Raw genomic sequence first — 15,735 nt, 5'->3', positions numbered from 1 at the left:
GATTTTAAAATTCAAAAATCTAGCAGTCCAGTCTGATCAACAGTGTCTAAAGAAAAAAAGATTTTTTTTTCGCAATTTTCAAATTAAATGTTTTATCTGTCCGTGAATTTTCTATGTGAAATGAAAAAGTCTGGAAACCAAATTTTAAGTTTTTGCTTTTTGGGTGTTTTATAATACCCCTGACTCAAAGCGGTTTCAAAAACACCCAAAAAGCAAAAACTGGACATTTGGTTTAATGGACCATTCAAAAAAAAAAAAAACTCCAGAAGTCATTAATTTTTCCATACAATTTTGAGGGCTGCCCATACTTAATAGGGTAAATCTTAGAAACACTGTGTCTCGAGGCGAGGTTTCTGATCGATTTGGTGCCTTTGACAAAGTTGTAGGTTATAACTAGGACTTTTCTGAAAAAATAGTTATACGAATTTTTTTCATATTCTTTTATAAGTATTAGGGAACTAAAATTACAGCTTTTGAGCCATAGTGTATGGTGGTGCAAATTTTGGTTTAGAAAGTTTGATTTTTTGAAAAATAGGGTTTTTTTTGAAAATATCGAAAAAAAACAAAAATATTGAAAATCATTAAAAAGTTTGCCATCGAGAAAAACATATAACTTTTTTGATAAATTGTACCGTTTTGAAGTTATAAATACTTTTAGGTATACATTTTCACAAAAAATAAACAAAAAACTCTACATAACATATTTTTTAATTGCAAAAAAACAAAAAAAAAACAATGATAAAAAGATACCAGGAATTGCGTGTAACATACAAACAGTGCTCTTTATCGAAAAATGTGTGAAGTCGTTTTCGATTGCAAACTTAATTTTGCATCTACAAATAATTTTTGAAATTAGGTTTGAAAATATTTTTGTTAAAAAAAAACTTTTCGATTTTTTTTTTCAGGGATAAACAAATCGAAAACGAGAATGTTTCAGTGAAAATTAAACTTTAAGTAGTTAGGGGAAGGTGGGGCAAGACGACCATATGGGGAAAGAGGAACAATCGCTCGTAAGGCCGTAATTTTTACAATTTTGATTATTTCCAATATGAGGAATTGTTGCTAGCAATGCAATTAGCTAATTCTACTACCACATAACCGCCAAAACGACGTAAACGCCTCGAGGAATAGGATTCAATTAAGTTTGTTTTCAAAACCTTTGTTTTCTTATAATATTTGGAAAGTACAAAATAAGGCTTAGAATTCGTTTTAAGGTTCATTTTATCAAAATGCTATTTTTCCTAGATCAGTAGTGTCCCTACCAATGACTTGCACGTATTACAAAGTATGATTTATGTTTTGGTAATTTTTGTAGAGAGCTTTTAAAAAATCTTGTTTAGGTGGGGCAAGTGTACCATATGGATTTTTAGTATGGAAAAAATACGAATTGCTGCAGCAACATATTTTAATGTGAAAAAAATACATAAAAGTTCTTGAAAACTGATAAACAATTGTTTAAAAAATTGTTCATACACGATATAATAATATTATGAAAATTTACTATTTATCATCTAAGTAATATTTTTTTTCGTAAAAATGGTCAAATTTGGAGTAAAATATTATGTTTTAATCTAAAAATGAAAGAAACGTTTTGAATACATCCTTATCTGATGTATCTAAGTGATAATAGTTCAATTGTTAGTAAATTAGCATGTTTTTTCATGCATTGTTCCTCTTGTCCCAACAGGTTGTTCGTCTTGCCCCACTAGTTGAGTAGAACGTACGAAAAATCAAAAATTTTAAAACCAATTTTACACATTAAAAAATAGACTTTTTTAAGAACTTGTTCTATCGAAGTCTCAGTCAAGACCTGGAATAAGACGATTTTAAAAAATCCGACAGATTTTTTTACGTTTTTAATGGGTTATAACGAGCATTTCCTTAGCTTGTTACACTTGCCCCACTTTCCCCTATGTCTTGAAAGCGGTGCACTTTAATAAAAAATCTGAAAAGTACTTTTTGAATCCAAATTGGATTACAAATTTAAGTAAATTGAAAGTTTTAAAAACTGTTTTTTTGCAGAACAATGCATTTATTTTTCCAAAAATCTTTACTCGGCGGCATTTTTTTTGTCCATACTTCTCTATGCCTCAAAAGTTGCGGTTTTTATCCCCTAAAATTTCAAATATTTACTCATGTGGATTTTGGGAAATACTTTTTTTTGTGAAAAAAATTATAGTTTTCAAATCGGCATAATATTTTTTGTGTACTTAGGCTGGCACAAATGTTATTAAAAGTTTTTGTTTCCCTCCCCCTTCAAAGTTGGTCCGAAAAATCGGGGGGAGTTTGGTTTTAAAAAGCTTCAAAATTTTAATGGAAATTTTTGTGCAATCAGCTGAAAACAATTTAAAATGCATTCTCTTGTGTTTTGAATAATTTTTAGCATGTTTGAATTGATCTAAAAATCTTTTGAATTTTTAAAAATTTTCGATGTTTATTGTCACAAAAAGTTTTTTTTTGATAAAATTTGTTTTTTCGACAAATCTTTAGAAAACAAAAGATTGCAAAACAACTGAACTAGTGTGAAATGCATTTTTAAACACTTTTGCCATGCAGATGTTGAAACTATGGCTTGTTATTTCAGTTTATATATTTTTTTTACAAATAATTTTCGAAATACTGGAAGTTTTTGTTCTGAATGAATACATTATTTTTCTGGGTTATTGCTCATTCGAAAAGTACATTACATTTTACATATTTACAGTAAATGTTATATTATAAACATCTGAGTGCTTTTCGATACTTTATTCAATGTTACATAAAAACGTGATTTTGGATTTTTGATGAGAAAGAGTTTATTTAAACTACTATCGAACTATGTGTGAGTAATGTTTTGAGAAATGTATGAAACACATTAATTGGTCCTTTGACTGAGAAAAATACGATTTTTGTCTAATTTTACCAAAATTTGTCTCGATTTGCCGACGAGTCGCCTTTCCATGCACCAAATTACAAGCTTGGATGCAATTTTTCCCCAAAACCAGTTGTTCTCCGTCAACCACGCTGGTCGCTCTCCGTCAAAATCGGGTCCCTTTTCGCCGACAACGGTGGAATACGGGGATCAATTTTCAATTTTATTGGCCCGTCCGTAAAGTGGCCCGCCCGGTCAACCGTTTTATGATACAATATGTGGCAATCCAGGCAGGGTCTGACGGTGCTGATGGGTAACAGGTGGTTGAACCTTTCCGTCGGCGAGAGCAGCACCTGTTGCAACTAAATTGCACATGAAGCAGGGCTAATTTTGTTCTGTGCAATTATAAGCGGGGGTCTCTCTGATTTTAGGGTCGAGCATTTCGAAATTGGCGTAATGGGAGTCAATCGAGGAGAATCGATGTGTTGGATGCTTTTGCAACAAGCTTTTTAAATTGGTTCAATATTTCTTTGTTGAAATGGTTGCGCTTTGAAAGCATTCGCCAAGTTTGACAATGCGATTGTTTAAAGAAATGCGCTCAATTTTGGGATTTTTGGGATTACGATTAAGGTATCTGCACCGTAATCCAAATGACCACTTAAATGTAATAATTGTTTCAGCCTTGAGAGAGTGCTCTCAAAAAAGTGTCCAAGCATAAAGTCCGCAGCTTAGAGATTTGTCCTCAGAGCGAAACAATAAAAAAGGGACCATGAATCCTCTCGCTGCAAATGACCCTCTAATCTCGCTGATGACAATTTCGAGCTCTCCAGAGTGCAACTGTGCTGGACCATTAAAAGTGAAACTCTCGAAGAGCAGCATAAAAAGCGACTTAATCTCCTCGAGTTTCGCTCCCACCCCGTAAGCATAACTCATCCTCTTGAAATCCTGCCGGATCAGGAGCAATTATCCGCTTCATGTGCTCCGTGTTTTTGTAAAAAAAAAGTAGAGCAAAACGTGGAACAAAAATGAGAATCTTCTGCACCTGGGAAAAAGCTGCTGGCAGCACTGTCTCGCAGAAGAACTACCTGGAGAAAAAAAAATCGTTGACATCCCTAGTGCACCTTGGCAGGACCGATAGAGGCAAAGGAGGTCCCAATTTCCCACTTTAATTGCTCTCATTTGCATATTTTATCCCAACCTTCTTTTTACACCTCGAGAGAAAGGAATCGATTGAATGCTAGCCGGTGCTAAAACTAGCCATGGAAGGCAAGTGAATTGGACCCCGCGTTAATTGCACTTGCAGCGGAGATTTGCATTTCGGGAAAAAGGACGAGCACCTCCGGAATCGCTCGATCTTTCGAAACGGTGGGAACGTCGATCTGGACAGTTTCTCACAGGGGCCGCCTTTGCATCACGGTAGAGTTTTTGAAATTTGCATTTTTTCGAGAGTGAGAGAATATTTTAATAAAATATTCAAATTTCGCACTTTTGAAAATATGTTAATTTAATTGTTCAGGTGCACTAGTTACGGTTGCAGGACACTTGGTATTTAAATAATGAGTTATTAGAAGGTGCTTGTGCGCAGGATTTTCTAATAAGTGGCAGTTATTTATGCAAATTATACATAAGTTATTTGGGAAGGGTTTCGTTTGCGTCAAAACTTTGTGATTGTTCAAAAAATCAAATTTAACATCAAAAATGCCATCAAAATACTTACTCTTGCTAAAATTCCACCAGGTAAAGCAGACGATCTTTGTAACCTGTTCTGGACCTGTTCCTTTGTTTATATCGTGAGCAGCCTGGAAGCATGGAAAGGGTTGCAGCGAGCAACCCTTTCCCGCCTTTTACCATAAACAAGTGAGGCCCATTTTTTATGGTTTGTAATGACAACAGATCGACTTTGGAAAAACCCCAAAGTTTTTTGGCCTATCGTTTTTTTTTCTATGCCCAGCCGTGAAATCGTGAAAATTGGTTCAAAGTGAGTGGAGTGCTCTGGAATTGCGGCAATGTAGGGCACTTTTATGGAGCGCAGTTTTTGTTCAAAGGAAAGTGTTGGATTTGGTGTTGGTTGGAGGGACCTTTTTTTTCAAACGCAGTGCAACAGCTCAAGTTGAGAAGAACAAATATTCCTCCAAATAAAAACATAAATTTATTGGGTTATGAAATGGTGATACAGTGTGTACCAAAGCGAATGATATTTTTAATAAGATCCAATTTAAGTTTGACCCTGTTTAGAATAAATTTCCACTATCCCCGTTACAATTGGTACGAAATGTAGTCAAAAATGGACAAAAGAAAAAAGGTTGCTCTGCGAAGCAATTTTGCTTTTGCGGAAAAAATAATCATTATTGAGTTACTTTTTTACTCTGGCCCAAGAAAGTTTCGAAACAAATTTTTTAGCGCAAACGCCATTTTGTTGGCTTTTGTAATGCAATAACACCGACCAACAAAATTTTTGCGCAGGCTCAACTCGTGCTATTTGATTTTTTCATAAATATTTAGACAGGGCCCAATAGTTATTCTTTAACGTTTGTATGGAGACTTAGTGCTGTACGCTACTACCACATATTGCACATAGCAACGATTTGCCCTAAATCTATCAATATTTCCATGAAACTCTATAAAATATTATGTATTATTCCGTATTAACCGATTCCACTCCAAGGAGTTCTGGGTTTATAAATTTTGCTTCTTACACCCAGTTATTTTTATTAATTTTCTAGTTTTTTTTTAAATTTTATTTCAAATTATACTTTTTCTGCTTTTGTACCAACTTGAAAGAGACTGAAAATGAACAAGATTTCCAAATTGGCCTAGTAATCAGGGGGCAACAAACAAATTATTTTTTTCAAAATCATCAAAATTTTTATGCAGATAAAGATGTCAGATTTTATTTATTTAATATACTTTTAATGTTTTAAGCCATTTCAAGCAAGTTATAGTGTGCTTATAAAAAGAGGAAGGTAAACAATTTTCCCAAAAGAGAAGGCAAGAACACCAAAATTAGCTAAACTTTTTGAAAAAAAAAAATACTTTCAAACGTAGATAATTGAGTTTTAGGGGTAAAAACTTCGAAAAACTTGACAAAATCATAAGTTTTTCGAAAAACCCCTTATGTTTTTACATCAAAATTTTTGTTTTTGTCTTCTCTACAACTTGAACATTGTTACACTCTAAAAAAATAACCCTGCAATGTTACAAAAAACACGTAATTTTAAAGTTATTTTTTTTCTAAATGATAAAATGACTGTTCGGCCCGATCGTCCAGTCCCCTACGTTGTGCATTACTGCGGGGACGTCCGGAACAAGAAAACGAAACGAAAACTACGACGGCGGACGAAGACACCACTGGGAGGACGGTACAATAAAATAAAACACGACGACTTTCTTGGTCCCGATGAGACGACCAGTCTCAACGGGTGTCAAAACGCAACAGAACGTATATTTTCACAAACATTACAAACAACATTCAAAACAATAACAAGTCAAGCAGATGTCAGTTGCCACCACTGACGTCTCTTTCGTACTCACCCCCCCGTGCGACGGGGGGTAATAAATAATCGCCGATAATAGGGTCCGCGACCCAACAGGACCTTTCTGGGTTATTTCAAATTCTAAAAGTAAATTAAATTTCCCACAAAATTACATGTCTCACGTTTTTTGACAGTTAAAAACGGGAAGTGATTTTAAAACTATGTTTTAACATTTTTTGGTGTTATATGTGAAATTTAAGTCCATTTAACACCAAAATTTCTATCTCTTCAAGGTTTTGAGCTACAAATCACTGAAAAATGTGTATTTGAAATTTTTTAAGAAAAAATAAAGAGATCGAACCGCATAACCGTCACGAGATATTGGTAAATGTACCTATGACTCGTGATCAGGGATCAAAATTACCCCTTTAAACAAAGTTTCATGAAAATCGAAGAGGGGTGGGGCAGCTTTTTCCGATTTCGTGTGCGTTGGTGGAGAATTACCCATGATTATCCAATTCCACAGACAATTATGCCAGATTTGTTATTTTTTACGATTCCGCTGTGAAACTGACAACTTTTCCTGTCCTTCTGGAGAAACGAAACGGCCTATTTTTCCCTACCAAAAATAACAGAATGAAAAATCAATACTGAAAAGTTGAACTTTTCAACACTAGTATCGAAAAGTAACATTTTTCAATATATTGTTTTGTTTTGTACGGTGAATTTACTAAATACATGAATGTTTGACATAAAATTCCATTCTAGAAGCGTTTTTCGAAATGGCATTCGTTGTATTTATCCAACTCGGTAAACCTCGTACGACTTGAGCTGAAAAAACCTTTTTTTTTTGTAACTTGTTGCATAAACTACTATTACGAAGGGTTTATTTGTATGAAATAATCTTTAAATATTTTCAACCAGTAAAAGAAAAGGATTTTTTTGATTCGTTCTATATTTGCTGCAATTGAGCAAATAGAACTCAAATATTTGGAGTATTTTTTTCAAAATCGTTAAACCAAGATTTTTTTTCATATTTGTGGTCTCAAAATCATTACTATTTTTTATCAAATTTCTCGTTTTAAAAATGGCGGAAGCTTGGTCAATATTTTTCCATGATTTTTTTAATGGAACCAATAGAATGCGTAAAACAACTTTATCTAAAACCTTTAGGCACAAGGTGATCAAGATATTAATAATTTATGTTTGTTAAAAGAAAAAAAAAAAAGAAAAAACAAACTTGCACAATCTATTTTGATCTAAATAAGACATTGTACATTAGGGTGGTCCAAATCATACTCTTAAAGTATGTATCATATTTAGCACTTTTTCGAAGGTTATTACTTGTTTACTAGAGATAGATACATCAGCCTTACAAAATGTATAAAATTTTTCGAAAGTAACTTCTGTTAGTTTTTTTTATAATCTTTAAAAAAACAATCAGCTTATTTTTAGTTTCTTTTTCACTGTTTCAAGCAGTTCTTTGAAATACAATTGTGTAATCAGTGATAAACTTCTGAAGGTTTTCACAATCTTTTTATTTCAAGAAGTTCTATTTTTTCAAAGTATTTATTGAATTTCAAAAAGTGTTCAAAAGCTTAACATATTTGGACAAATTATGCTTTCTTTGAATTAATTTAAGAACGCTTATTTAAACACTTTTTGATTTTTTTTTCACTTGTAATAATCATTTAGAAACAATGAATCGAAATTTTTATATTTGGGCAATGATAAGGCGTGTAAGGAGGTGGGTGGCTTATGATGTTTTTGATGTTATTTTTTGAAAACAACCTAGGGCACAGTGGGAAAAAAGGGCCCAAAAATTACCGCAACATGATTTCGCGCAAACCATCGATTGCTATACACCAAAAGCTTCGGTTTTGCTCCAGGAACAATAATCCGGTGAAAAATCGCACTGCACGGACCGATGGCCGGAGTACAGGTTACCGGAAGATCCGGATTTTTGGAAAAAGTATCTGATTTATCCAATTGTGTACTGATACGCTTTCTTCTATCATAAAAAGTCATGCAAAACAATCATAGAATAATATTAAATACCATAGGACCCATCGGAACCGGTTCCACCGATCTCCGGAACCGCAGTGGGAAACAGCAAAAACTGGTCGTGCGACATATCAAACTTGTTGATTTTGGATAGAGAATATTTTTAAGAGTCCCGCCCGTGTGGATCAATCGGACCGCGCAATGGACTCACAATCCAGAGGTGCCGGTTCGAATCCCGCGACGGGCGCTCTAAAATTCTTTGTGTAAATATGGGTATTCGGCGCCGTCGCTCCGTGCCATACTTTCATACACTTAGGAGCCCAGGGCGACGAAGTCCTTGTAGATAAAAGGAAGACACTAGTGGTTGGTACTAGCAATGGTGGCCGACAGCTATAAAGTCAACTTCGTTTTTTTTTTATATATTTTTAAGATGTATTTTTGCCTTCTTCACCAGTTCCCAGGTTCTCTGGTGGTCACATGCGAAGATCATATTTGGCAGATTCCTAAAACCACTCTTGCGACATATCAAACTTCATGTTTTCCCACTGTGCAGGGGCTTCATAAATCTAAAAAAAATAGATCTGCTCAAAATAAAGTTTTTTTATACCTCAATTAATTTTTTTTTTACAGAAATTACAACTTCACATTGTGTGATTGGATGGTTCATAATGATGAGGAGTTCCACCTTTTTCACCTATTTCTTTTATCGTTTACTGCTTGGCAACGGAACATTCAACCAAAAACGTTACTTAATCCACCCTTAGGTGGTTGGTGCCTTCCTCACATTAAGAGGGTAATGCTAGTCAAAATAGAAACAAAAGGGCAACTTGATTCATACCATCAGATTGGGTAGTCAGAATTCAGGGCTCTTATGTGCTTATAACTTTTGATAGGGTTGTCATATCTGCAATCTTTTGAACTCGTTGCAAAGGTCTTTTGATTACCTATCCAACGACAAGTCGCATAATAGATCCGGACAACGTTTTCATCAAAATATCTTAGATCCGGCCTGAAAAAAGTTCATAAATAACACATAAGTGCTTATATCTTTTGATAGGGTTGTCAGATCTGCAAACTATTGAACTCGTTGAAAAGATCTTTCGATTACCTATCCAACGACAAATCGCATGGTAGATCCGGACAAGGTTTTCATCGAAATATATGAGATCCGGTCTCTGAAAGGTTCATAAATAACACTTACATGCTTATAACTTTTGATAGGGTTGTCAGATCTTCAATGTCTCGAACGCGTTGGAAAGGTCTTTTGGTTACCTATCCAACGATAGGTCGCATGATAGATCCGGAAAACGTTTTCATCAAAATATCTAAGATCCGGCGTCCAAAAAGTGCTTAAATATCACTTAAGTGCTTATAACTTTTGATAGGGTTGTCAGATCTTCAATGTATTGGTCGCGTTGGAATTACTCTTTATTACCTTTCTAAAAATGTATAGCATGACGGGTTTTCTTACAAAAACACCCTTTTTACAATCTTCCGGACTTTTGTTAAAATCGTTTTTTTAGCATAACTTTTGAAGTACTTAACTAAACTTTTTAATTTTCAATAGCGACTTATGGGACCCCAAGACGGATCGAATGAGACCAAAACGGTCCAAATCGGGTCAGCCAGTGCCGAGATAACTCAGTGCAAATTTTTTGATCAACATCCCACCACACACACAGACATTTGCTCAGAATTTGATTCTGAGTCGATATGTATACATGAAGGTGGGTCTATGAGGTAAAACTAAGAAGTTCGTTTTCTGTGTGATTTTATAGCCTTTCCTCAGTAAGGTGAGGAAGGCAAAAACCTAGAAAGATTGAAACGTGTAATAAAGTTTTCCTGCAACCAAAAATGCTAATGCATTTTCCTGATCTCACGTGTTATCCATTCGCTAAAAAGCGGTTTTGAAAAGGAACCGATCCAGCGATTATGTCAGAAAGGCTTGTTAATAAAGACAACAAATTAACTTACTAACTCGAATTTGCTGTCGTTTTTTGCTCATGATTCGATTAGTGAACTCTTGACTATCAAAGGCTTCTGATAATCGAGGTTGGACTGTACTTAGTGAATTGGGGTAAAATTTCGTGATTTTTTTAAAGAATTTCAATTATTTTTAAAGAAAAATACTTTCTGACAAACATCGATCTAAAAATGCATGTTAGGGATAAAATTTTAGGATTGTTTCGCAAAGTATGTTTCTACCTTTCAATCAAAATTAATTACCTCATGGAAACTCACATGATTACTCAGCAGCGATGATTCAATGTACGACCAAGAGTATATCGCTTGCAAAATTTGTAAGGTATCCATTATCAGTAAATGTGCGTTTTAGATGACCTGAACTATATTATAGGACGGTAAGAAGCTTAAGCAAATTCATGACCCTTGTGAATTCTGGCAGTGAATCATTCAAGCAGGTATTATGGTGGATTTTTGGTCATTTACCTACTAATAATGCTTGCTTAGGCTGCAAATCACGCATAATTTTGCATTATTTTTCCCCGGAATAAATTTTACGCCTTATTACCGAAATCCTGTCACCATCTCTCTGTTCCATCCGTAACCAAAAAAATTCAGATCTATTTAGCACGGCATTAGCAAATTGACATACTTGTTAGATTCGCTCTCCGGTTCGTCCGATTGCGGTCCGGAAATAAATATTCATAGGAAACATGTCTGCAACAACAAATCCCTATCCAGGGCGGATACTTTCTCGCACACAAACACACTCAAACGAGCATGGGCATCACTTTCACTTTACCTGAAAGGAGGGATAATGGCTCATGGGCTTTCGATTTCGTTCGTCGCATATCCTGCCGAGAGTGCAAAATGCAGATCGTCGTAAATTGCCTGCTGATGGTAGTTGAACCGTCATTTGCATACCGATGTGGAAAGTCTGGAAAGGTACCGAGTTCAAACAGGTAGCCCTCTGCTAGGCGCAGGTACGATCGGGATTTCTCGAGAATTGGGAGACGACCTCGGCCGGAGCAGTCAGTCTAACTGAAGAAGCCAAACGGGACGGTTCTAACCAGGAACAGTGAGAAGCACGGGGAGTTGCAATATATTGGAAATAACGTGATCTTTTAAGTTAAGAGTGCGAGTAAAGTTGGATCGTGACTGCGTAGCAGAAGTTTGAAAGTGTGCAATGGTTTAGTGATAGTTAATGGAGTGATTTTATTGTGTGAAACTAAGTTTACCGTGAAATAAGACAAAAATGGATATGTCATCGTGTCATCTTTTGGATTTGGATATCGAGATGATGGACTTCGTTATGGTAAATCAATTTGTTTTAATATTATCAGTTTTTTTTTGTGCTAAGTTTCTGGAAGGTTGATCTCTAGATTAATTTAAAAAAAAATCAGAATAAATGTGTTCTTAATTTTTTAGAAATAACTTTAATTTTATAGTGTAACTGTTCTTGTTAGTAAAGTTTTTTACAGATAAAAAATCAGCTTAAAGTTTCCTTGTTTTTATTTTTTCAACAACATGGCTTTCAAAAAATACTGCAGCTTGTGTCAATAGATCATGCTGGCAAAATACTGTTCTTGGACTAATCGTTTTTTTTTAAAATTGGTTCACTTGTATAATAATTATATTTTAGCAAACATTTGGCAACATTTATTTTATTGGAAATAATACTATATTTTGTTTTCAAGGATCTTATCTTTTCCATGTTGGTGTAGGCAAAATTTAGCAAACTTTTTAATTGTGATGATTTGAGATTCTTCCATTTTTATGTACCTATTTTGTATATGTTTGTGGGTTGAGTCTTTATTCTGTTAATATTATACCTGTTTATTTAATCGTTGATATGATTGACTTTTTGTTTTTTATTTTTTCATTATTTTTTTTTTGCAGCAAAACATGAAGAATCAAAGATTTTTTTTTTTAACTTGTAATCAATAATTTGAGTCAATAATTTGAGTCAATAATTTTAATTAAAATTTATTTTGGGTTCTAGGGATGGAATAATCGAAAAAAAAAATCAATTTCGCTTGTGAACTTTCTTCACCCGCGAAAGAGAGAGGAGGCAAATCACGCAAAAGAAATCACTCCCGAAATTCTCCAGGAAAATCAATCTGCTGATGATTTTTTGTGAATTTCCTTGTCAGCACCACGCAATAATGTTTATTTCACTTTGTTTACACACATTGCCCATCTACAAAATGTGACAGGTAATATTTCGACGTGTGACGTTACACTTGCAAGTGTAGTAGTGAAAAAGATGTTCCGCCGAATAATCAAGACGATGATTTTTTTCGATTCTTTTTACCGATCTTTCGTGCGCGAGAGAGGAGAGCCATGCTCCCTTCGGATTTTTTCTCTCGATGAACGTCTAGAGATTTTCTTTTGATGATGATTATGTCATCGCTTATAGGTTCAAACATAACCAATTTAAGGCATTAAGGATAAAGGATAAAATCAAACTATTGACTTTCATGTTAAAACTAGCAGCAGAGTTCGAACGAATCAATGCTGAATAAATCATTGAATATTTATTGGACACATCGTCTTATCATGCAATTTGCGTTGACTATTTTGTCAAGTTTGTGATAATTTATTCAAAAAATACTTAATTTTCTAACATTTCTAACAATTGTTTTTATGGATATTAGTAGCAAGTAGCTTTAATCTCTTATTTTTTTTATTTAATTTTTCAAGTAACTTAAAATCAATTTTACGGTCAATATTTTCCCTTTTAACACATATTTTTCAACAACTTTCACTCACTTTAGGAGGCGCCTACAGTAAAAAATCAGCGATATTTTATTGATACCAGACTGACATCGTCGTTCTTTTCCTCCAAATTTCATCTACCAACGGTCGTTTTTCCCCTAAAATCCCCCCGCCATTATAAAACAAACAAAATTGTACGTACTTCTGCGGAAATCCTCTTGCATTTCTGACCTGATGCAGATCTGCAAAAGCTCGTAGTCCTCCGTCGTCGTCTTCAGCAATATTCATGAGCAGCAGACACGACACAACTTCCCGGGCAAAATTCAATAAAATCGTCCGTTGGTTTTGCCAGGACACAATTGCAGGCTCTCGGTGGTGGTTCGTCTTCTGGAAGCAAATCTCCATCATTTGAATTTTACTGCCCTTTTGACAGGAAAAGAGGGAATAAATCCGGGGCTTTTTCTGCCCATTGTCTCTCGCAACTCTCGACCTCGAGGATAAGACTGCTTTGTCCCATCACTCACACAAAAAAGTGAGAGATTTTCCAAGCAAAAAAGGTCACCCGTAGATCGTTGAGATCGTAATCGGCAATTTCACGCAGTTTTTGGCAGTCGCAGCTTATCTCGTTGGAGCGTTGAAGTCCAGGTAGAGTTGGAAAGCACCTGTTTTCATTAGAGATTTGGTCGGGGTCTCGTAAATGTTTAGAAAATCCCAACTTGGGCGACTTTGTCGCCGGTTGCTTTTGGACGAAATGCAAATCAAAAATCCCAAAAAAACACACCAGGTAGTGAGGGATTTGCAACGTGCGTTATATGAGCTGAAGTCTCGACGAGCGCTTGGAACCGCTGGTCTGGAACGGAATCGATTGCGATTTCATTACGTTTTGCCCTTCTCTGGTTGCAATTACCTCTAGTTGATGCCGAGATTGCTCTCGTTTCGGGCTGGGGTTCGTTTTTTTATTCGAGATTTGTCCTCCGGCTTGACGAGTCATGTTCAGGCGGTTCCATTTTCTGCTGGTCTGGATCCCCGCCCAAAAACCCACAAAATTCCACAAAAATACTAAACCTCGCGTTTTATCTCTTTCCAGCTGGATGCCTTTTCCTGTCCCACGATCAAGCAGTCCCACCAGAAGGCAACCCATGACCTGCTAGAGACCAAATCGATGCTCGACGACGAGCGCGACCAGTGCCAGTCGCTCAAGCAGCAGCTGCTCGACACGACGGAACGGGAAGCCGAACTGCAGGAGCTGCACCGCTGCGAGCTCAGCAAGGGTGAGTTCAAACTTGAGAGTCTTTCAGAATCCAACTTGTTACTAATCAAACTTCTATCCCTTACAGTGGAATCCCACCTCGCTGACGCGCAGCGCTACGCCTCCGACCGCATCACCGCCCTCGAGGCGGAACTGCTCCGCAAGGACCTGGAAGCGTGCTCCGCCCTGCGCACCCGCACCGAAGAGTTCGAGGCGCAGCTCGCCGAGCGGGATGCCGCCCTCAAGCAGGCCCAGTCCCGCGAGCAAGAACTGCTCCAGCGAATCTCCGCCCTGAGCTGCACCGAAAACGAACTCCGCGACAAGGTGCACTCAAGCGAGCTGGAGTTCGCCGAACGGCTCCAGGCTGCGGCCATGCGCGAACGAGACCTCACCGAGCAGCTGAACGCCCTGAACCGCCAGATGGACGCGCTGCGGCGGGCCGCCGACAACCGCGAGCAGGACCTCCAGGACAAGCTCTGCCTCACCCAGGACGAGTGCACCATCCTGCGGCACAACCGCACCAGCTCGGTGTCACCCTCCCGCAGCAGTCCAGACCGCACCGAAAACACCACCCTGATGGCCGCGACGCCGTTTGCCGCCAGCCCGCTGCAGCAGAACCGCTCGTCCGGAAACCTGAGCCACGCCCAGATCCTGCAGGACGAGGTGGACAGCTTGCGGTGTGTGTTGGATTTGAAGCAGCGCGAGATCAGCGAGTTGCGCAAGCAGACGCAGGAGTACGAGCGGGATGCAAGAGATTTGCCCGGGGCGTTGGTTAAGATATCGGCGCTCGAGTCGCGCATCGAGGATCTGCAGGTGCAGCTGAAGACGAAAGTCGAGGAGGAGAAGTGAGTAGATTATTTTGCTTCTTTATTCTTGAATTTTTATTTTTCAAGCCATTTGATAAACTTTGCCATTTTGACTCTCTCCAATCTTGTTTTTTTTTGGGACAATTGCATGGAATACCAAAAAAATAAATTACTAAACACTTCAAATAATAAAAAAAATTTTTGACACACAGTATTTGGTTTAACAAATCTTTTAACCAATGTCAAAGCCTCTTTTAAACTGCATTTTTTATGATTTCTTCATAACAATATTTTTCAGTTATAAGTAGTTATTATTGTATGATTTAAACACTTTAAAAACTATTTTCGAAAACATTAACAAGATTTTTCGCTTTTTTAATTGCTATCTTTTGATTCGTTTTCCAAGTTTGTTCTCCTTAGAAGCAAATTACTTACTTTTGAAAGAATGTGCAATGAAATAATTATTAAATTCATCAATTTGTCAAACTATTTACTTCTGTTAACAATGAGAAAAATTAGAATAATTTCTAAAAAAAATAAACAATTAACATGCAAATCGATGTCAACTTGTGTCAATCAAACATGAATGATCTAGGCATAATTTTTGTTTAATTTAATTTTGTGGTACATTTTGAAACAGTTCATGTGCAATTAATTAATTCAAGTTATCCT

At 36.5% G+C, this 15,735-nt stretch overlaps 1 protein-coding gene across 2 annotated transcripts in view; it reads left to right on the top strand.

Annotated features, from left to right (window-relative positions):
- Positions 1-15,735, top strand: part of LOC6031266 (serine-rich adhesin for platelets) — a 273,589-nt gene that overhangs the window by 252,776 nt on the left and 5,078 nt on the right. For both annotated transcript variants that reach the window (XM_038253669.1, XM_038253668.1), the window contains exons 9-10: positions 14,096-14,279; positions 14,346-15,102. In XM_038253669.1, the coding sequence (XP_038109597.1) occupies positions 14,096-14,279; positions 14,346-15,102 (941 nt within the window). The remainder of the gene's footprint in view (positions 1-14,095; positions 14,280-14,345; positions 15,103-15,735) is intronic.

Source organism: Culex quinquefasciatus, chromosome 2, assembly GCF_015732765.1.
Source record: "Culex quinquefasciatus strain JHB chromosome 2, VPISU_Cqui_1.0_pri_paternal, whole genome shotgun sequence".
NCBI classification, from domain to species: domain Eukaryota; kingdom Metazoa; phylum Arthropoda; class Insecta; order Diptera; family Culicidae; genus Culex; species Culex quinquefasciatus.
This window is presented reverse-complemented; position numbering and strand designations above follow the sequence as displayed.